Source organism: Idiotropiscis lumnitzeri, chromosome 8, assembly GCF_059441095.1.
Source record: "Idiotropiscis lumnitzeri isolate Australia: NSW breed Sydney's pygmy pipehorse chromosome 8, RoL_Ilum_1.0, whole genome shotgun sequence".
Classification (NCBI taxonomy): Eukaryota; Metazoa; Chordata; class Actinopteri; order Syngnathiformes; family Syngnathidae; genus Idiotropiscis; species Idiotropiscis lumnitzeri.
This window is the reverse complement of record NC_142398.1, coordinates 16,774,487-16,797,325: the sequence shown is the minus strand read 5'-3', so window position 1 is coordinate 16,797,325 and position 22,839 is coordinate 16,774,487. Positions and strand designations below refer to the sequence as shown.

At 40.2% G+C, this 22,839-nt stretch overlaps 2 protein-coding genes across 2 annotated transcripts; one reads left to right on the top strand and one right to left on the bottom strand.

The window, feature by feature from the left end:
* The first annotated feature begins 797 nt into the window (after positions 1-797).
* On the top strand, positions 798-19,839 carry LOC148332421 (inactive rhomboid protein 2-like). The gene is made up of 18 exons (XM_088303237.1): positions 798-958; positions 7,530-7,679; positions 9,495-9,646; positions 9,749-9,932; positions 10,377-10,577; positions 11,079-11,207; positions 11,951-12,060; positions 12,979-13,197; positions 13,296-13,407; positions 13,573-13,647; positions 13,725-13,886; positions 14,134-14,219; positions 14,316-14,379; positions 14,473-14,567; positions 14,712-14,787; positions 14,861-14,961; positions 15,368-15,521; positions 18,171-19,839. The coding sequence occupies exons 2-18, from the start codon at positions 7,542-7,544 to the stop codon at positions 18,600-18,602; spliced, it is 2,490 nt and encodes an 829-aa protein (XP_088159363.1). The 5' UTR covers positions 798-958; positions 7,530-7,541; the 3' UTR covers positions 18,603-19,839.
* A 163-nt stretch (positions 19,840-20,002) lies between these two features.
* Positions 20,003-22,483, bottom strand: aanat1 (aralkylamine N-acetyltransferase 1). Its single transcript, XM_088303456.1, has 3 exons — positions 22,194-22,483; positions 21,336-21,490; positions 20,003-20,911 (listed from the first exon to the last, which is right to left on the bottom strand). Exons 1-3 carry the CDS (start codon positions 22,339-22,341, stop codon positions 20,606-20,608), a joined length of 609 nt encoding a protein of 202 aa, XP_088159582.1. The 5' UTR covers positions 22,342-22,483; the 3' UTR covers positions 20,003-20,605.
* Positions 22,484-22,839: the final 356 nt, after the last annotated feature.

Below are 22,839 nucleotides of genomic sequence, written 5' to 3'. Positions count from 1 at the left end.
AAAGGCATGGTGACAATAAGTCAAAATGATTATTAACCATAATTGGTTGGATAATTGTTCATGTTTCTACTAACATTGATAATTTGACATGTTGTCAAAATAAATATAAATGAAGCAGTGGCATCTGTCTTTCTGTATAAGTGACTGGATAACTTGCTGAGTAGCCATAACACATTCTTTGGAAGCTGATTGATAAGGAACTGCACATTAGTGGTTGTGTATTGATGTACTGTATGTCATTAATATTCAGATGATTGGATTATACATGGTTTTTGTTTAGAACCATGCCATGCCTACTAAATCTCAATGGATTTTATCAGACGGAAGTAAACTTTAAGGAAAATGAAGTTAAATGAAAGGAATTCACCATATCCACAGCCTTGCACACAAAAAAGGCTTTGGTTGATTGGCTAAGCTATATTGCTTTGTGGGTTTTCAATCAATCGCACTTATAAATTTAAGTAATATTCTTCGAGTACAATGTATAAATTCAGCAGCATGACATTGACAGTCTTTCTTATTAAAGGTTGACTTTTGATCTACGTGTGGGTTTTACCTGTTTGTACAAAATGTTAAATTCTTAATATATTATATATATGTCTTCCTACAGTGGGAATTTCTGACAAAAATACTCGTTCACTCTCCAGGGACGTTGAATCAAAGACGCGTATAGGTAGTGTCAAAACACTGCAAGGATATTTATACTCAAGCAGTGCTTTCGGTTGGGGGCGGTGTTGACAGTTCTGGCGTCCGCCCAGTTCGCCTTGTCTCCGGATGAGGTCAGTTGAAACTCCGCCTTCGCTCCTGTGTAGTGCGGCTTGCGAGTCAAGCCAAGGATGTTGGAAGACACAAAGAGGGAAGTGCCGACATACCGGCGGACGCGTCGACCACCGCCACGTTTTTTGCCTGGTAACTACTACCTGCTAATGAAGATCAGACCGGCCGTTCATTATCGCAGGTGAGTCGAATATAGCTTCAGGCAATGACGTTCTAATAATTTTGTAACGCCATGTAAAAAAAAAAAAAAAAAAAAAGTTAGCTTAATTTGCGCTGTTCGTGTCGTTAGCGGGCTACTCGTGGAAATGGAAAAGTAGTTAGCCGTGACATAAATCGCCATCAGTCTGGCGATGTTAACTAAAGTAAACGCACATTTCATTAATTAAATAAATTGCTAATTTGAAATTGTCCCCTTTAAATAATTATCATAGAGGCGTCGCTTTATGTCCAATTAAAGCTCAAGTGCTTGTTCTAAACAAGGACACAATTGTGTGTTGCGTTTTCCTTTCTTGCGTTATCACAGCTATCATGTGTTGAGTCATTTCATTTTGTGTGACAGCTCTCCCGTTTGTTATCCAAACTATGCGGGAGGCACACTAGTTTTGTCAATTTGCGCTCCTTTTGTTTGCGTAGCTCAGTGGTTCCCCAACCTTTGCCCAATTTACATTTGCAAAATCTCACGGCACACATCCATACAAAGAAGGATGAATACTCAAGTTGTCCTTGTCTCAGTTTATTTTCTAATTAAAGACATTATTGCAGAAGAAAAATGTGACTTTTCGCGTGCGCTCGTAAAGCTTGAGTTAATGACATATGTAGTAACGTATGTAACATGTCATGAAAAATAATACATGTTAAGTGGCAAATATGTTAAAAGTACAATTGTGCTGGTTTGCAGATGTCTGATTTGGAAACCCTTTTTTTTACCCTGTTTGAAATAAGCTGAAATAAGGCCAAATGGTATATTTCCTGAAATTTTAAAATTGTATAACCTCAGTTGTGACTTGTAGTTAGAACAGGCCTCACACACATTGGGAATAAATCCCACACTCTATCTCTCAATTTAGAATGTTGTATCATAAATTCATGTCAGTTTAATGTGTAGCTTACCTAATACTTTTGACGTACTTTTGTGATTTGGGAACGGCGAATATCATAAAACTACTCCTAGCTAAAGTGCATCAACACACCAGCTGTAGAGTTTGATTGACCTTGTAGATTGCACTGTATGACTTGTGTCTATGTCGAGTTTGACCCACTATCGCTGCTCGGTCATGACATATAGGGTGTAAATCACACCTTCAGCATTCTGAAATTAAGACAGGAAGTTATGTTGTGTGAACACAGCCATTCAAGGGCTTTGGAAGTCATGAAATATGAACTTGGCAAGCACTCTGCTGCTCTTCTGCTGTTGGCAGGGAAACTATTCCTCAGTCCAAAATCTCACTGGTGGTAGTTCAGTTGCAGACCTGATGAGCACAACAGTTCTCATTGTAAAGATGCAAAGTTTCTATATCTAAGATACACATTAACCCTTAAAAAAATAACCCAGAATTTGTTTCCAAGTAGGGATACTCCTGGCTGAGAATTAAGGCTGCTGCATTGCTCCCTCACCTGTGTGCAGGTTCGGACTTGCCAGCCCTTGTGGGAATGGTGCGATGTTTTGCACTGCCTCTGGCATAGTTAAGTGGACTCTAGAGTCTTTCCATTCCTTTATATTGAAACTAAATCAGTGGCTTCTGTCTTTTTAATTGGCGACATGATTGTGTGCTAATGTCATCCAAGTAGAAAACAATGGTTTTGAGACATGTTTGGAGAATTGTCTGTTTGGAAGTGAAGAATGACAAGATAGATTTGACACACACACCCACAGCTTTTCGATGCATTCTGGTTGCGCGCCGGCTGGCCTAATAACTGCATTCTCTGTTGTGGTCACATGATGCAGACTGACCAGTGCTGACATTTTAGCCGCATTTTAAAAGACTCGGTGTGAAATGTATCAGGAGGCTGGCTGTTGTTTCACTCACAAGTGTACTTGTCTTAAAAAGGTCTTGTCCAAGCAGAGTATTGCCTTCCTTGAGACAATCGGCCAGCTGGTCTCTTACTGCAGTGTCCTCTCACACAGGATGTGAAATGGTTGGAAAATTTCATAATGTGGTTGCAGGGACCAAAATTATCACTATTATCTGTTGAATGTCATGGTCTACTTCAGTGTTATTACATACATATACCAATCACTGATTACTCAAAATTACCAAATTATTTTTACACATGAGCATCTTCACGCACAATGCGCACAAGGAGAGCGCCACTGCCAACTACTGGAATGGATGTGCAATTACACATTATTGTAGTACGGCGAAAAAAAGGGTCACACGCGCCACCCCTCAGTATTGCAACACGCCCTCCCCACTATTTGAGAAGCCCTACCCTGAGGGAAGGTGGTGACTCTTGGAAGAACAGGAAAAAGTCATGAGTCAGTTCCTCATTGAGCCGCCGACAAGGCAAACTTTTCTGATTAGGTTAAATAAAGGAATGCGCCAGGTTTCTAGTGATGAATGTGAGCTCAATAGAATGTATTCCACAATTATCTTTGGTAAATGTTTGTGATGATCACCATATAGAAGAGAGTGTAAATAAGGCAGCGTTTCAGGAGGAAGGATGTTGTGCAATGAACTTGATTATCACACAGTTACATAGTAAACTCTCGTCAGGAGTGCTAGTTTGCAGCCTGCAAAATGAAGCCTAACTTGAGCCATCATAGTTATTACTATGTACCGTGGAACCTCATATGTTCGTACGTAAAAATACGGTACTTGGCCTATGCCGCACAGAATTCTATTCTTTTAAAGTAAGTACACTTACAATAGAATCCATTCATCCATTATCTGTCTTGGTTCTCTTTACTAGGGTCGCGGGGGATGCTGGAGCCTATCCCAGCTGTCTTCGGGCAGTAGGCGGGGGACACCCTTGAATTGGTTGCCAGCCAATCGCAGGGCACACGTAGACGAACGACTACGTGTAACTGATCAGAAAAATATCATGAAAAAATGAATCAACAACTTTGTCAATCGATTAGTCATTGTTTATCTTAAATTGTTGCATCGTTGTATCGTAGGTATTAACAGAAATGACCGGATTTTCGAAATTTTTAGATCGTTCGGTCTAAATATTTATTTTTATTTTATTTTATTTTATTTTATTTACATTTTTCTGCTATAAATTGAATTGCATTTCGGCCCGCATGTCAACATGCATCTTGGCAACTGTGGAAGATGTAGTTCAGTAAAACTGAGGAACTGAGCAAAAACGCACAAAGATGTGGAGGCGCTTTGTGTTGTTTCTCAACCTTGAGTCAGAGTGTGAAACATGCCAAAAATACACCGTGGGTGAAAATGTGGATGTCTTCAAAGCAGCCTTGTGCGATACCTTCTATCATTTTGTTTTTATTATCCAAATATTCTTACTATAAATTTGTGTAAAATAGCACCCATACTGTCCGGCGGGTGTTTTTTTTTGCTACTGTTTTCCACGCAGATATTGTGGTTACAATAACATTTTGCCAATCGAATTCTAATGTTCAACCTTGCTTGTAATCAAACAGTAGGTGTGCCTAGGTCAAGTGGGCCTGGCCGTTAGTTCATGAAACATGGCTTTGCAACAGCTGTGAATGAATGAGCACAGCACAGGCCGCATTGTGAGGGAGTTTGCACGAACCATTTGGGCATTTGTTGGAAAGGCCACTTTCCAGGTCACATGATCAGACATTGATGACACAATGCCATGTGGCTCTTGGGAATCTATGATCTCAGCAAGTGGGTGGCTGACTTCTCTCCCACATGTGTAAGAGGATCAAGCACTCCATTGATATCTTGCACCAAACACTGCATGTTGTTCATAAAACAGTTCTGCATAACAAAAATAATGCCTGGTCTATAAAATCATCACTTTGAAGGAGACCTCCAAATCATCAAAATGCAAGCCATTTTCAGCACTTTAGGTTGGCCAAAAATTGATACAATAATAGACTTGAGAATAATATTCAATGTAACAAATTATGGCATAGGAGGTTTGGGACGGATGCCAATCACGCTCAGTTGGTGCAACTTTCCAATGAATTTCCAATCAGCAAAAAAAGCTAATTTTTTCCTGATACTAGTAAAACAGACAATTTAATATAGCAGAGTAAATATGTTCTCTAATTTTATTTCATTATTTCAACTATGAAAATAATAATTTTAAGAACATATTAGAATGTTTTTCAAGACATATTAAAATTTGATTTGAGATATTGAAATTCCAAATATTTCACTGAGTGCCGTAAAAGGCATAACAGATATCATAAACTCGATTTTAAAACGGTCCTATAAAAGTTACAGTGTGAAATTAATTTCTTGGTTTTTATGTAAAATTGGCTAATTTAGAAAAACAAAACAATTTATTACATGTGCAAACCTTGCTGAAACACACTCAACAAGCACGCCAGGAACTCTCTGCTCATACCAAAGTAAATACATTTTCTGACATTATTATTTGTAAAGTCATCTCTTAGTTATGACAAGAACAGGCTCTTATCTGTCACTATCATTAGAGAGTGGTGAGGATATAGACAGTGGTCTACATTACGACTCTCCACCACTTGAGTGCTCTGTCCATTAGAAAAGCTATTTCATTATCTAAGTGGTTGGGTGGCTGTACTGTACATGCTCCTCCATCTGCTCTTCTCGAGGGAGCCGAATTAAGATCTTGGATCAAGCTTGAAATGTTCATACACTTCAAGTGGATACAATTGAAACATCACCACAATTGTCATTAAAAATGAAAATGGGTGATGGGTGTGTGCAATCAGTGAAATAATGTCGATCTGTCTAGAAGTAAATTAGCCTATTGATTGAGATGGTGTCAAGTTTCTCCGCTGCTTTCATTCCTGACACACATCCTGAACCCCGCATTGCTTTTATGGACCGCGACTCAACAACAATGTCAAAGCTGTCCAGACCATAATGACATAATGGATGAGCTTGGGACACTTCAGGGTGACTTCTGTACTTACTCCGATTACTGCTCTGTGTCAAGGACTCAATGTCTTGCTTTGAGATATTTGGAACATACTGAAATGACACTAACCGCTTGTTTCTCTCTTGACTTCTTTAGTCAAGACGGCAAGTACTGCCAAGTGTAGCCATATTTTCCTACCTTTGAACGCAGAGATGGGCATTCCTAGAACCGAACGAACCGGCAGTCCCCAATTTTGGGGACAGAGGACAAGAATTCTTTTTAAAAGGACAAACAAAACAAGGACAGAAGTGGGTTTTCGTTTTTAATTCAAATATTCAAATATTTGCTCTCAATCATGGAATGCTGTTTCATGTCTTGACACTTTACCTGACAACTCAACTGAGAAAGAGGGCGAGGTAGCGAGCAAGAGAGGGCAGAAGAGGTAGACACAAACAAAGAAGTGACGTGTGGTTGTGTGAAGAAGCAATTGAGAGCCAAAATAAAAGGGATGAAGTGAAATAAATACAGCCATGTCTCCATGCAACCCCAGTCCGAGCTCATCAGTGAATTTGCCTCACGTGACAACAAGAGTCTGATTAAGGTTCCGGTACGCTCTGTCATGATAGCTGTGTTGGCATCGTTTGAAGGGGGGGGGGGGGGGGGAACATCTATACGGTGTTTTTAAACAGATAATGTGCTGTTTAATAAAATGGAGACATGCAACTCTGTACAAATCAGTTTTTATAGCTAAACTTAGTTAGTTGTTGGTTTAGCTCTCAATCGAGTCTGTTTTATCGTCCGGAAATTTCGGTAAATCGCTGTGACTAGGTAATTAGCCTGCTAATGAGCTTTGAATATTGTTTATGAATTATGAATCCTCTGCCGTGCCGAGGACGGACCGGCAAAATAAGGTAAAGTGTCCATCTCTGCTTGAGCGGACAAACTGTAATGTGATTCATTTCATGTACACGCTATTCACACCTACAGCAGGATTCTCATCAATGCAAGCCTTTTCATAAAGTCATTTCATAAAATTCATGCCAGCATAGACACATTGACAAGAATAGATTAAAACGTGAGTCACATATGTATTGGCTTCAGGTAATTCTAGAAGCAGGCCATGCAGAGGAAGGGGGCTGTGGATCCTTAACCAAATGGAGAACGCGTGATTGATCACATCATTACTTGGACTCCAGCTTCACAGATGCTCTATCAGTTACATTTTCTTTACAAGCTAATGTCTGTTAATTGGATACCAATTAGTGATTTGTAGTTTTTGCTTGACTGAGCTGATGTTTGTTTCACTGGCAAATCAAATCAATCCTACACACTTGTGGTTATTTGCAGCCCCTGTTAAAGGTAACCCAATAAGCCAATGATTGATGGAGTGGAACACAGCTTGTGGCAGCAGGGTTTGGATATTTTGACATTAAACATGTGATATAATTCCATTCTTTAAATAGAAACCAAGTAGAAATACTGATACATCTGAGCGAATTGCAGCTTAAGTCATTATTCATGCTGCTTCTCGTGTGACTGTTGATCACTCGTGTGGGATGTTATTATTCTGTTTGTGAAAACAAGCTCCCCTCAGAGACTCCCTAAAAGTTGAATTCATCAGTGTTTTTTTGACAAAATCAAGCTGGAGGGGAGACAATTACCGCTTGCAGTGCATGTCTGCATACAGTTCATGGGATTGTTTCCTTTGGGAGCCATCATTGGGTTATGGACGTCTTTTCTTTTCTCTTCTTCAGATCTTTGTCAGGATGCCATCGCAGGAGGGGGAAGAGCCACCTCCTAATGGAAAGCAGTCTGATAGCCGTCTAAAAAGCAAAAAGCCACCCAGTCTCATCATAACAATACCTAAACCTGAAGAAATGATGTCCCATGACCCCACTAAACGGGTAGGTTGAACACTTCCGCCTCATCTTTTACATACTGTTAACATTTTTGGGTTTCCACGATTTTCTCATTTAGTATTACAGTACAATAATTGTTCATGTTAAATAAGCAGCATGTAAATTCCAGACCTTAGAGGAGATGCTGCCCCATGACAGTTCCGTTTAACCTCATCACACATTTCTCATCGCTGAACAACCATTTTATTGAGGTACTTTGTGTCGTAATAGACATCTTCGAAACGTTTCTGACCTTGATGCAGACTTTCTCTAGGAGTATGGTAATCTATAAAACAAGCATCTGAAAATAATCTCACTGTGCCAATAATGCAGGGCTGCAATAATTCCAGTTGGAATAAAAACAAGAATCGGGGGCTATAGTGTATTTTTTAAAACGTACGAGACTTTCAAGTATGATGATCTCTCTGTTTGCCAGGGTAGAAGGGAATGTTGGGCAGCTGTCCCTTAAGTTTGTAGGCAGAAGGCCAAACCTTTCCCCGCTGCAGGCCCCTTGCTCTGAATACAAACATGGCGTTTCATTACCACTGAGTAGAAGGTAAACTCTTTTATGGTACATGGCCCCCCTTATAGTGTTCCTGTAGAAACCATGAATACATTTGTCACCAAGATTCAACCAAGCAATCGTGTGCTCTCATTAATTAATCGAAGAGCAGAGAAATTTAATCTGGAAAGACGGTGATTTATATGTACTTAAAGTTGTCAATTAGTTCACTGTTCTATGAGGTATCTATTGCACTGTAACAATTTTAAATCAAGTTTAATTCAAATTTTTGCAGAGAGTCATACAGCTTTATATATTTGTTCCATTGTTCCTCTGTGACAAAAACATATCAAGCATGCTGGAAATTTGAGTCACTGTCTTGTATGCATACCTGCATGCGTAGTAGTGCACATTTCACTTTAAAAAAAATATTTTGCTGCAAAAGTGGCAACTGTGACGTTTCAGCGAAAACTCTGTGCTGTCATTAACAAAAGGTTATTAGCTAAATAATACAAATTAAAGCATTTACAAAATTTACAGTTATGCAAAGCTCCATTCCTTTTTATTTGCTGGCTTGCCGGATTGTATTAACTATTCAATGATAATTAATTAATGTAAGTTTTCAGAAGTGTTACTTTTATTTTCGTGTGAATTATTCATTTGTATTTTTTTCCCTGTCAACTCCCTTTTAGCTCACTTCCAGCCCCATTAACTTTACAATCGGAAAAAGTCCATTACCCTCACCACCTAAATGAGTCACTTCATGTTATGGTTGTAAACTCACTTCTCCTCACTAGACTACATTGCTTAGTATCGACTGCAGTTGTACTGGACTTCTTACAGAAAAAAATTAATAAATTATAGGCGAGTCATGCGCAGTTTTTGGGCTGCTCAAGCATCCTCAAAGTGAATCCAAGGACTCCCAAAATTTGAGAGAGCTTAATGCCCCAAATTGGATGTGGCTTGAAATTTCAGCACTCCCAAATGTCGGATCCTTGACTTGCCACGGCCAGAAATACTCAAATATTAATCTCAGCAAAGTTAAGATTTCTCTCCAGATATAATTGATTTTCAAGAAGTCAGATGTCAAGCAAAATGTATTGTGTCGTTAATTAAGGACATGCATGTTAAATTCAAGTTGCTTTTTTGTGCAAACTATGGAAATAAATAACTCAGAAATAGAAGTCCAAAATTTGTTTATTTTTTTATTTTTTTTACTTAATCGTAGTTCATCCCAAGCAACTTGAAATGTCCTCCTCCCATCTGTTTTACACAAACTACAGTATGAAATGTTTTGCCTTTATTTCTGGTCTGTTCAGCCCCTACGGCCATCTTTGAAGAAAAACATGAGTGTCCAAGCAACCAGTTCTTTGTCAGAGAGCAACAGCGCAGCCGCAGATGGAGGCCTGTCAGCCTCTGAGAGAAGGGAAAAGTTTGGAAGACAGACCTCACTCTCACAAAGCATTCGCAAGTAAGATCAGATTGTTTGTTTCATCACCACTGAGCGAAAAGCTCCTATTTCAACCTCTGACCTTATTGATGGACTCTTGCTTTGTCCTCCATCCACCTGCAGGAATACAGCCCAGTGGTTTGGGATAGGAGAAGACTGTGAGACCAAGCAGCAGGTTTGGCAGAGGAAGAGTTTGCGCCACTGCAGCCAACGCTACGGCAAACTGAAGCCACAATTCAGAGAACCTGACACAGCCACAAGCATCGAGCAGAGTCTGGAATCACCAGCCCCATCCAAGATGCCTAAGGTGCCTGTACTCTATTGTCAAGACATGTAAATATAATTAACACTAATCAAGACTAGAAGCTACTGTGGCAAACATGGATTACGAGTCCACATTTCAAAATTGTGGACCTTGTGCCCTTTGGGCCAAAGAGGAAATGAACCAGACTGTTATGGATGCAGTGTTGAGCATGATCCAGCTTTTTTGGAGCATGTTGCAGCCATAAAACTCAATTATTTGCAAAAAAGTTTGTCAGTTTGAACATTGAATATCTTGTCTTTGCAGTGTATCCAATTAAATGTAACAGTAGGTTGAACGTGGTTTGCAAATCATTCTGTTTTTATTTACTACATTTTACACAATGTACCAACCTCAACGAAATTGGGGTTGTATTATTATTTTCCTTTCTGTTCATCATCTTCCTCGAGAAAGTCACTGCTCACCATACCTCTCTCTCCTATTTACTAGATTGTGGACCCCCTGGCACGGGGACGAGCTTTCCGTTACCCAGAAGACATAGACACTCGCTCCCCCAAAGCTCCCATCACCCCTGGGGTCACCTCGCTCAGCTCCTTTACTAGCCAGCGCTCTGGGTACAGTCGCTTTCCCAAACGGAAACGGGAGTCCGTCGCCCGCATGAGCATCCGTGCGGCAAACAACCTGCTGAGGGTGGGTTCGAATCCAGAAAGCTCAAAGGCTTTCCAACAATCGAGTAAAACTACTGTGCACGTATAATATTTCATTTAATTTCAGCATTGACTGGTACTCTGCATAAAATGATTATAATTCTTAAATAGGACATTTTGTGCAGAGGTAAGGTCAAGTCCTAAATGAATCAAAAAGGGCTTCACAAGCCGATAGTTCACAAAAATCAACATCCATTGGTCTAAATTCCTAAAAATTAAACACTTGAGGCAAATCATGAAAGCTAGAATGAGGCAACCATATCTGCAATTTAACGTGATGTAATATGATCACCTATCAATTTCCAATATATCGGCTTTCTGTATGCATTTCCCTAATTCAATAGACGATAACAACTATGTCATTATATTGGGAAAAAATTATTAGTAAGAACCATTTCTCATATAAGATGAACTGTCTTCATTATAACGACATGGATTATTGAAAGTATGATAATGCACGTGTGTGTGTGTTTTCCCCCAATAGGGCCGAAGCGGCTTAGCAGGTTCCCTTACAGGTCGCAGCTTTCCCAGGAGGAGCTTTGTCAGGCCCAGCTGGCTGGACGATGACACCGTGGATTCGGCAGACATGTCTGAGTCACTATTTTTTAGCAAGGTCAGCCACAATGCATTACCAACATTTCAAACGTTATCAAAAGTTACTTTTTTTTTTTGCTGCAAACAAATCCACCTTTCCTCCTCTCTGGACAATAAAACTATTTGACAGGCAGAAAAAAATGGCTTCTCTCATTGTAGCTCTTCCTTCATGTATAATTAGCTTACAATACCCCCTGCTGTCTAAACTGTATAACAACTAGTTCTGTATTCAGTTTTTTGATCTGCGATTGATTTCCGGCATGAAGTTAGCCTATTGAAATTAGGGCTGTGCCCATCACATTTTTCGAGTCAGAGTCCAAGTCACTTGATCTTGAGTATCTGCTGATATGAAGTCCTGATAAATACCTCCGCTATGAAATGCAATGATGTAGGAAAAAAATCCACATAGAAATAGTCTCAATTATCTTATGGATTTATTTATTTGCATAAATGTATTCCACTGTGATACGTTTAATTATGGTTGTAAATCAATTCCAAATCAAATAAAGAATATTTTTCTAAAAATATTCTTGACTTTAAAGATTAGAGGAAAAAAAAGTTAAACCGATACAGATAAGCTGAAAATCACGTGATCGGCCCCCGATTTCCGATTTCATGTCGATCGGATCGGCACAACCCTAATTGAAATAACCTATTTCCTTTAGGACTAACATTTCACTAAAATTCGAATTCGAACTATGAAGGATTTGTCCTTTTTATCCATGATTTTGTTAGTTACACTAATTATCACCTTTTTTGTAGGTCGACGTCCACGATGAGTTATACTCTATGACTGATGATGTGTTTGAGTCACCGCCAATGTCTGCTGCTTTTGCCCCAAGTGAGCAACCAGACCAGAAATTCTCAAGCCTGTGAGTAAAACCGCAACAAGCTTATGATTTTGGAAAGAAAATATGAATTTGTGGAAATAAATGTTGAAGGATTTCCAACTCAGCTGAAATGGGCATCAATGAATTATTTTGTAAACAGACATTGGATTTAGAAAGTCTACACACCCTTGTTCAAATTCAATGTTTTTGTTGTTGTTTTGTTGTCTTCATCAATTGAAAAAATTCAAATGTTCTCGTACGCTTTTCTGACATTTTCTCCAGTCTGTGTGCATGCATGTGTATGTTCTTGATATTTTATATTTTGTGTTATTTTTCTCTACAACCTCAACAGGAAGTTGTTAGCGGTCAGTAGTTGCTTGTAGCTTGTGATCAGATTAAGATACACGCTTAGCTACTGCAGATGGGAAAAGGTATGTGGGTTTGTGACGCTGAACTGGTTGATCGCAGAAGGTTGACTGCTTGGAAAGTAGATCTTGGGTAAAAAAATGTTGGGAACTCCTGTCTTGGAGAGAATAACTCCCTCTGATGCTGTAGCACCATCTGCAGGCCAGGCCTGCAAAGTGAGACTAACTATAAAACACGGAAGGAAAAGCCTACTTGAACATCTGAACTTTATTTGAGGTTAATCTTTAAGTGGCAGGTGTGAGCTGTTCCCGTTTAAAGCACATTGAATGTGAATGGTTAATTACGAACGCAGCCATATTCTCAAGTACAAATGTTGTCTCTTGTCCAACCACATTATGTCATGTTGTATTTTTTTTTAACTTCTCTCATGCATCCAGGAATTTTTTTGTCAATTGAGGTTTAATTTTTCCTACTTTGTATTTGAGCAGGCATGTGTAAACTTTACATCCACTGGAAAGTGTATGCATCATTGGAGACCGTTTATCTGTTTTTGAAGGCTATTGCTTTTGTTTGCACACCAACCCCCACCCCCAGTAAGGATGCATCCCGGACACCCCGCACCCCAACAGCAGTGCAGGAGAAAAGTCATCCTCGACGTGGCCATCGCATCGCTTCCCAAGTCAAGCACTTTGCTTTTGACAACAAAAAGCGTCACTATGGAATGGGCGTCGTGGGGAAATGGCTGAACCGGCACTACCGACGCAGCCTCAGCAGTACCATCCAAAAGCAATTGGATGACTTCCACAGCCATAGGTTAGGGAGGAATGCTTTATTTGTATAAAATAAGAATTGGTCAATGCATTTGAAGTAGATGTTTGTTGTATGCTTTAAGTTGTCATTTGTGTTTTCAGGCCTTACTTTACGTACTGGATCACCTTTGTCCATGTTGTAATCACATTGCTGTCCTGCTGTACTTATGGTTTTGCCCCTGTGGGGTTTGCACAGCATTCTAAAACTGACCTCGTAAGTGGAAGTTCAAATATTTGTTTTCTTTTTGTAACAGACAGAAAATCACATTTCTTTAATCTAGTTTGTATTCTCCCACCAACACACGCACACAAAAATTGTGACATATTAATGTTCCTGTCTGTTGCATTCACATTGTCTGTCCTCTGTCGCCCTCTACAGGTGCTGAAGAACAAAGGCATCTATGAGAGTGTCAAGTACATTCAACAGCAAAACTTTTGGATTGGTCCAAGATCGGTAAATTTATGTGTTGCATATTACTGATCCAGAGTGAAGACCCACTCAAAAAAAAAGTTATTTTCTCTTCCTCTCAGGACGACCTGATTCATTTGGGCGCCAAGTTCTCACCATGTATCCGTCAGGACCGCCAAATAGTCCATCTGATCCAGAAGGCCAAAGATCTGGAGAGAGAGTCGGGGTGTTGCGTTCAGAATGACAACTCTGGATGTGTTCAGACTCTCAACTTTGACTGCTCCGTATGTTGTTCAGCACATTCACGCATCGGTCTGACACAATTTAATTGGCTGCACGCGATAAACTCATTCCGGCACGTGCGCGTTTAATCTTTAAGAATGTAATCCATTTACAATACAAATTATTCACGACACACTCTTTGAAAAGTATGCAGCTGAGACTTTTGAAACATTTTTTTTAACATTTCCTGGACTCTGTACTCTGCATAAAAATAATCTTGTTGGATCCTAAAAGAAATTTCCCCTACAGGAGACATTGGCCACATTTATCAAATGGAACAATGTGCTTGTGGACATCAGCAGGTCTTCTGGCTCCGTCTGTCACCAGGATCCCAGGTGAGCATCCACCTGCATTTGTTCTACATCAAAAATAAGATTGGACTGCATCTTTTCAAATCTCCTCTCTGCCTCACTGTGTGGCGTGCTGTGAAGAGTATGTGAAGAGCCGGCATCTGCAGAGCCTCACACATGGCCAGATGACATCACCCAGTGGCCGGTGAGGAAGATCTTATACTGATTTATCAGTTAAAAGCATGCACACTTTTACCCTGTTTTGGTGCCATGCATGATTATGTGTGCGCGTGCCCAGGTGTGTACCTATCCCCAAAAGTGGAACCATACCGGCTACAGACACATGGACTGTAATATCAAGGGGCGACCTTGCTGCATAGGCACTAAGGGCAGGTGAGATGTTGACACATCGACTGTACCTTTTGACCGACCAGTGCCTGTTAGCGTCATTCGGATATGAGGTGTTCAGAATGTGCTTGTCACACTGCCATTATTTGTTCCCCACCCCCCTCCCCCCTTCCCTCTGCCCCCTTGTAGGTGTGAGATTACAACCAGGGAGTATTGCTCTTTCATGCATGGTTACTTCCATGAGGATGCCACACTGTGCTCACAGGTAGTGTGAGTGAGTTTGTCAATCAGTATGAACGTTGTGCATACGTTTCGAATCATGTGCCAACTTTCTGCAGGTCCATTGCCTGGATGATGTTTGTGGCTTGCTACCCTTCTTAAACCCTGATGTACCAGATCAGTTCTACCGTTTCTGGTTGTCCCTTTTCCTCCATGCTGGGTATGCACTTCCTCGTGCTAAATAGATTGACCTAACGTTGCTCTTTTTGTCTCTTAAAATACATTCATTGAAATATATGTTGCTACTAAGTAAGGTAATCCACATATGCTGCTTGATTACATACAAATTCACAATTCTCAAACAGTGTGTTAAACTGTTTTAGTTGAGTGAGTCAGCATCCTTCAGAATTTGAATTTAAGGCAACATTTTTAAATTCCCTGTACTGCCTTAAATTGTTCACTCGCATGATTCTCAAATACTCATAATTCCAAGCATGTGAGGAATATGTGCTTTTAAGAAGAATTATAGCTTAATTAAAAATGCCTTGCCGTATATGTAATGACTGAATGATTTAATCCAGTCTCAGAAATGCCTCCATTTGATATTTGTATGTGTGTGTGTTTAGGTTACTACACTGCGTGGTGTCGGTAGTGTTTCAGATGACCATATTGAGAGACCTGGAAAAACTGGCTGGTTGGGTGCGCATCTCCATCATTTACATTTTCAGTGGAATAACTGGAAACCTTGCCTCTGCCCTCTTCCTGCCGTACAGAGCTGAAGTGAGTTTCTCTCCATTGAGTGCACACATGAATTGTATGTAATGCAGATATAAAGGTCCACTTTTCATCCACAAAGACTTTGAAGCATGACAGCCACTCGGGTTGGGTATCAATTCAGATTTCCCAAATCGATTTGATTCACAACGGCCTGATTTGATTCGGTTTATGATTCATTTTGATTGATTTGTATCATATAGATTGTATTTTATATTATTTTTTCAAAATTACTCTATGGCCTCTCAGAGTGCGGGTGGCAAACGGGTTGCCACTTGCCCATCCTTGGTTTGTGAGTATAATATTTTAATAATAGTGTATCCAATGGTGTGTTCTGTGTCTCTTCTTTTAAAATAAAAAAAATATATATTAATTGTTGACCAAATAAGCCATAGTAGTACATAATCATAACATGTTGATGTGTGACATCACAACAGTGTTTTGGATGTTCCCGCACTGACTGTTGGAGCGATTGGCTCACATCCGCTGTTGTTGTCTGGTGTTTTTCCTGGTGTTCCCACTCGCTGGTTTAGCACAGCTTACTGCACTAACTGGAGAAGGTTTCCCACTCTGAGGATTATCAAAGCAGATTTAACCTTACATTAACTCAAGTGAGTTCCAGAAAGTTACACCTGTATTGCGAGTCATTATATACCAGGTGCTCACATGTATGAAATACAATATTTCCCCCCATGTCAAAAAATTATACCCGACGCATGACCAAGCACACCTTTTATTGTAACAAAATGCACTATATACACATTTAATCCATCCATTGAATTTGGTGTAAAGTTGACAGACAGATTGAATTCGTCTTTCATCGAGAAATTATGATAAATGAATTTTCGATAACTGCTACCACGTGTTGATCTGAAAGTGGCGCGTGTGGAAAAGAACACGTTCAAGATTACCTGCTTTTTATTGGCAGGCCTTTTTTCGCCCGTGTTTGGGTGCAAGTGTGTGTTTGCAAATGGCCACTTTCTCCCTTTTTGGGATTAGTCTAATACCATTGTGTGGCCAAACAAAGGCCGTTGCGAACTGAGATTTTTCACGGTTTTAAACCAAGATGGTTGTGGTGTAGATGAGATGGTTCTAGTACAATTTCTTGTCCTCACACATTCTTGTGCGTTAAAATTTTATCCGGGCACACATGGGAAGAATTTATAACCAAATGTTTTTTTATGTTAACATGTGTATTTTGTCCTCGTTTCAAAAACAACACAAAAATGAACAATTAATTTTGACTTTTTAAGTAAATTTTTCTTATCAGTGTTTTGTCAGTGCCACAACTAAATATGAAAATAAATAAATGTACAATAAATTCAACTTATATCATTACAAATCCTTTTGTGATCAAAATGTCCATTTTGGATTTTTCTTTAAATTTTTTTCACATGAATGCATATATTACGCAGTGTAAATCGATTTTCCATTAATCGTTCTTTCCGAAACATAACATTACATTATCAATGCTTTTTGAACCGTTTTTTTTTTCTTCCCGTCAGCTTGTTGCGACGTAATGTAGTTTGCATTGTGACGCGCCATTTACGTGAGAGTCAAAAATCCCACTGTCCAATTCTCCCACAAACTAACCAGCTCACAGTTCTTCACACACCAGGAATACTCACAGGAAGTATAGCACATGACAGTAAAGCCACTTAAGGAGGTGCTTTAAATGGATTACCCCTTAACTGTAGGGTTAAGAAGACCCTGTGGTTGCAGCAGAAATGGCTTGAATAACACCTTGTGTTCGAAACCAATAATATTCATACATGTTGCAGATTTTCTGACAGATTACGTAGACCTCAAGGTCTAAGAGTGTGAGACCATGCTTAACCCTCCGTGTGATTTTTAGGCAGATCCCGATTAGAACAAACGACACTGCTGCCTCATAATAACATCTCTTCTCAAAGTTTGATCTCAGCCAATCACAATTGAGCGTGTTGTGCGTTTGGAACGTGTCGGCCTTGCCGTCTGGACCGTGTGGGTGACATGCTGTGCATCGTTCTTGTGTCCGTTTGTCAAAGTTGGTTGTCCTCACAGATTAGCCATCTGCCATTTTGCGACCAGGCAAGACTCCAAAATCAGCCCTGACGTCATTTACGCTAATCCTCTCACCTTAACAACAATGTTTGTCCCTTCCACAGGACCAAACCCCCTTATAGTCTGTGTGTAGGTCGACCCATGCACAAAAGCACTGACGTCATTAACAAACGGTTCTCAATGTCACATTTCTGCTTTGAAAAAAAAAGGATGATGCCTAAGAAGGTTGAGGCAGTGCTGGAAAACAATGGTGCCCACACACGATAGATTTTTTGAAAACAATTTTGTCTTATTTCTCAAGGGTATGCTCCCTTTTTTTTGCCAGCACTTAAGAAGTTAATATAATATGAGGCAAGCGCCCACTTTTGTTTAATACCGTGTGAGCGATACACTGTAATAAGTGAGTTTTTGGTAATAATTGTTTGTACTCTAGTGAACTTTATTTTTCAAATATTACTTTATTCGTCCTAAAATGACAAAAATCGCAATTTGATATAGTCAAGCCTATGGAAAATAAAGTCTTCAATAAACCTCACATGCACATTTTTGGACTGAGGAAGCTAAGATATTGCCAGATGGATGATGTCACAATATGTCTTTGTGTCCCTCCAGGTGGGTCCAGCGGGGTCTCAGTTCGGCCTCCTGGCATGTCTGTTTGTTGAGCTCTTTCAAGGTTGGCAGATGTTGGAGAAACCATGGAAAGCTTTTTTAAAACTCTTGGGCATTGTTTTTTTTCTCTTCCTGTGCGGCCTTCTGCCCTGGATTGACAACATCGCCCACATTTTTGGCTTCCTCAGTGGCATGCTGCTCTCGTTTGCCTTTTTGCCCTACGTCACATTTGGAACTTTTGACAAGTACCGCAAACGCATCCTCATTGTGGTTTCGCTGTTGGCCTACATTGGCCTGTTCTCTTCACTCATTGTTTGGTTTTATATTTACCCCATTAACTGGCACTGGCTGGAGCATCTCACGTGCCTGCCCTTCACGAGCAAGTTCTGTGAAAAGTATGACATAGATCACGACATTAATCATGTGGTGCACTAGTCGTGGCCTTTCCAACCAAGCTAACCAGTGATAAGCCAGGTTTTTTAAGTGTCCTTTAAATCTTTGGCAAGCGTGACTTTTGCTAGGGTTGGTTTATCAAAGGTACCCAGCAGAGTCTTGATGACTCACACACACACACTTCCATAAAAGTTTGGGTCCACCAGTATTTACTTGCTGCTAGGCCAACGGATCTTTACAACCTGAGGATGGTTAAAATCACTCAGGACCTCAAATGCAAAAAGCTGGATGAAACCAAAGAAGCGTCACAGGTTTGGTTCAGCATTTCAAAGCGCATGCCAGAGTAGGCCGATGCGGCGGGAATAAATGGCTACATAACAAGCGGGTCATTTTTCTTTTTTTTTTTTTAATGTTTCTCCTTTAAGAAGTCCCACCAATAGTCTTTGAAAAATGACCTTGCTTAGGTCAACGGAAGTAAACGCAGTGAAAGTAGAACAGTGGTGGACTGAGGTAAATGTGCTAAACCTCTTGTTGCCGTAAATTGGCTGTCATATTACTCACTTGCAGTTTGTTACGTAAGGATAGCGCCAAAAGTCTCAAGCTATCCGAAAAGGATGATTATAGTCGTCAGGATCGGTCAAGCCAGCACTGAAAAGTCCCAAATGGCAATGTGTCGTCTTAAGTGATACATTCAACTCTCATTTTTTGTTATTCTGTCTTGAAATGTTCTGAATGTTTATTGCGTGGAGTACTGCGACAGCCGTCAGGGAAGCTGCTGTGAGCAGTCGTGCTGAGGGATTAGTGTGCTAAGTGATTTATCGGTCGACTTTCAGGTCCTTTGACATCGTGCGAATCGTGACATATGAACACATGAAATAACTTGTTGTGCAAGTTTTTTTTTTTTTTACTTTGAATACATTTTAACCTGTTTTAACAGCACTCTGATTCAAATACCTTCGGTTTTAAGCCTCAAGACTGCCTTTTGTGTGTCAAGTTGGCGAACAATCACTTTTGCCTGTTTCAAGGGACCCTCTGCACTGTGCCTTTTTTTTTTTAAGCATTTTAACTGAAACCCCGAAAACTATCATGACAAAAGTTTGCACTGGGACCAAATGACTTATTTCTTACCTAGAAACAAAAAGGGCAACATGAACATTGATTTTATTTTTTTTGTCAAACATCTACTTTCCATTTTCTTTGTTAATTTGAAAATCAATGTATGTAAAAGCAATCACGTAAAAAAATAAATGACACTTTATTGATAATGTGTCTCGAAATGCATTTTCCATGAATCTGTGTTGTTGCGCTTCTGTCATTGAAATGAATTGATTATGTAGCTATGATGCGCCGACGAATTTCCAGATCAACTCTTCGATACCCGAATATATTTTTGACGACGTTTAGAAACGGTCATTTTTCAAAACACAGGAAGACTGCCAAACTCAAAAATATATCCTTTATTCACATCATAAGAACAAAACATTGCAATGGTATTTCAAACACATTTGTCTTGATTCAAGACTTGAGGAGGCACAGATGATGAATATCTTCAATGGGGAAGGCAAGATGCGGAAGTTATTTTAAGAGATGCAGATCATGTTGACAATTGTGCTTTTTACAATGCGCTTTAAATGCTAGTTTTGTTTTTTTTTATCTGAATTTGCGAGCGCCTTTATCCGCTTGTGGCCACATGCGTCAGGTAAACTATATGGACAGAAGTATTGGGACAGGTTTCCATTACACCTACTAGACTTAAAATAAATGTCCAGCATTTATCAAAACACAATATAAAGACATTAAAATTACGAACAAAATATAAAACCTTTCTAATATTTTTCCAGATGAGTGCATTATTTTAGACCTTTTTCTTGTATTTAAAAAAAGTGTGTTCCTTTTTTCTTTTAATTTTAACGAGCTAAATTGGTAACCATGCTCGATGTCTCAAAGAGGTGATCACTGAGGATGACATCCCCTCAAACTGTTTCTTATCCAACCAGGGGCCTGCCACTGGTATCCTTCCTGAGAAAAAAATCAAGTCCAAAGTCTCAATAGCCACTGTTGCGACGCATGAAGGCGTGGCCTCTGACCGGGTAGAACATTTCAATGAAGGTGAGCGGCCCCACTGTGATCTCACTGGGACCCTGTACCTTGAAACCGGACTTCTGGTAGAAGGGAACCAGGAAGTCCTCGCACATGAGCACAGCCCGCCGAACGTACGGCAAACAGCGGAGGTACTGCAGGTAACGCCACATCAGGATGGAACCTTTGCCCTGTTGGCGGAAAGTGCGGTGGACAGCCAGGACGTGGATGTGGACCGTCATTCCGTGAGGCTTGTGGAGGGTCAGGGCATCCTGGAAGACAACCAAAGGTCAGTTGGGAATGTGATTGTCATTTATCTCTTTGCAGGTTCTGGTTTTGTGGTCCCGCTAATTCGTTTTTTATTAGTTTTGTTCAGTTTAAAACCCTTTTTTGTTCTGTCTGCTGTTCATTTTGGGTGTCATTACACTGTTGGTCACTAGATGGCAGCAAGCTATTTAGTTTGTGTAAAGGAACATTGAAAACAGGAATTGCATTTTAGATCATGCTAATTTTTTTTGGCCTACAGAAAGTGAAAGGCTGTAGTAGGTTAATTTTACAATGTAGATATTTGGGCACTATTATTGATGTATTGAAATATTGTGAAATGACAAGTTTGTTAGTTTGGGGGAAAAAATCATTGATACACCCTTGCGTTACGTGGCAAATAAGGAGAAGTTATCTGGACTGGTGTCGTACCATATTAAGTCTCTCCCGGTCCCACAGTGAGCCGATGATGAAAGCCACTAGACGTCCCTCCTCGAACCAGCCCAGAGACAGCTCGGGACACAGTGTGAGGAAGTGACGCACCTCGTCCAGCAGGAGAGGACACTCACCAGACACGGAGATAAACGCTGTGTGTGGGTAGAAGGACATATTAAGAATGGCAAATTGTTGCAACTCAAGTCCAAACATTTCCAGGGGGTCATATACAGGAAAATGGAAGGTAGAGAGGGGCCCCACGTCATCTTGTGAACCGTGAAACATGCAAAAATCCAATTTAGTTCAACATACATGTGTCCAGCATTTAAAAAAAAAAACATCCATCCATTCATTTTCTGGTTGCATGTTAGCCGAAGCCTTGGCAAGCTGGGAGGCGGGCTATACCAGCAACTGGTCGCAAGCTAGTCATAGGACACGCAAACAAACAACCACTCACATTAACAAAGGACAATTTTGTGTGTTCGGTTAACCTAAGAAGCATGTTTTTGAAATGTGTGGGGTGGAAAAAAACGTGATCAGTATTAGTGTAATATCTTAATAGTAATTATAATGGATTTTGTAACATTATTAATAAAAGTGTGTGATATTATAATAAAAATGTGACAATTGTTCATTAGCTTTACAGTAGAAAATCTAATTTGAAATAATGCAATTTTGTAACATGCAGCTTTTGTTACATGTTTATTTTGATTTCAAATAAGTAGTATGCAAGCTTCTAACAGTTCAGCGTTTTCTCAAAACCAGGCCTATTCAAATATACAGCAGGCCACAAATAGCCCGCAAGCCGCACTTTGGACACCACTGTTAAAACCAAGGAAGGGGTTGCTCAGTTACCTTCTCTCTCGATTTCAAACACGCTAATGGCGTCCTCCGGGCTGAGGGAGCGGAACTCACTGGCGGGCAGCGTATGTCGACGTCCCTGCGCCACCGGAGAGCGCATGTGGATCGGCTTCGGGAACGACAGGGAGCTCACCACTGACATGCTTTCAAATCCAATTTCACAAGGCTCCTACAAATAAAGAATTTCAAGTGGGAAGGTTTGTTTTTTGTTTCCCCGCCCTTTTGCCCTCCGATGGTCCTGTTGGGTTCGTGCGTAAAGATGAGTACCAGCCTTGCGCACCAGGACCTTTTATAGCCTCCGCGCAGCGCACCTTAGACCGCGTGGTAATCCTCAATTTGCCAACTGGATAAGCAAACCTTTCCAACACGTGGGTGAGCTGAAGCTGAACAATAATCATATTGAGACGTGATCAGGAGGGGTGTTTTCGTTTTCGTGTTTGTGACTTATCCCGGATAAGTTGGCATGACGAGGATATAAATTTTCCTCGTCATACACGAGGCCTGCATCACATTTGGATTTGGCGCAACATGTCAACAACATGTGAAGGGACTTTCATGGAAACCCCTTGGAGCGTTTGGTCTGTGCATTGTGTAGTCCGTGTACGAGTTTGCTCTTTGACCCGGAGAAGTGTTGTCAAAC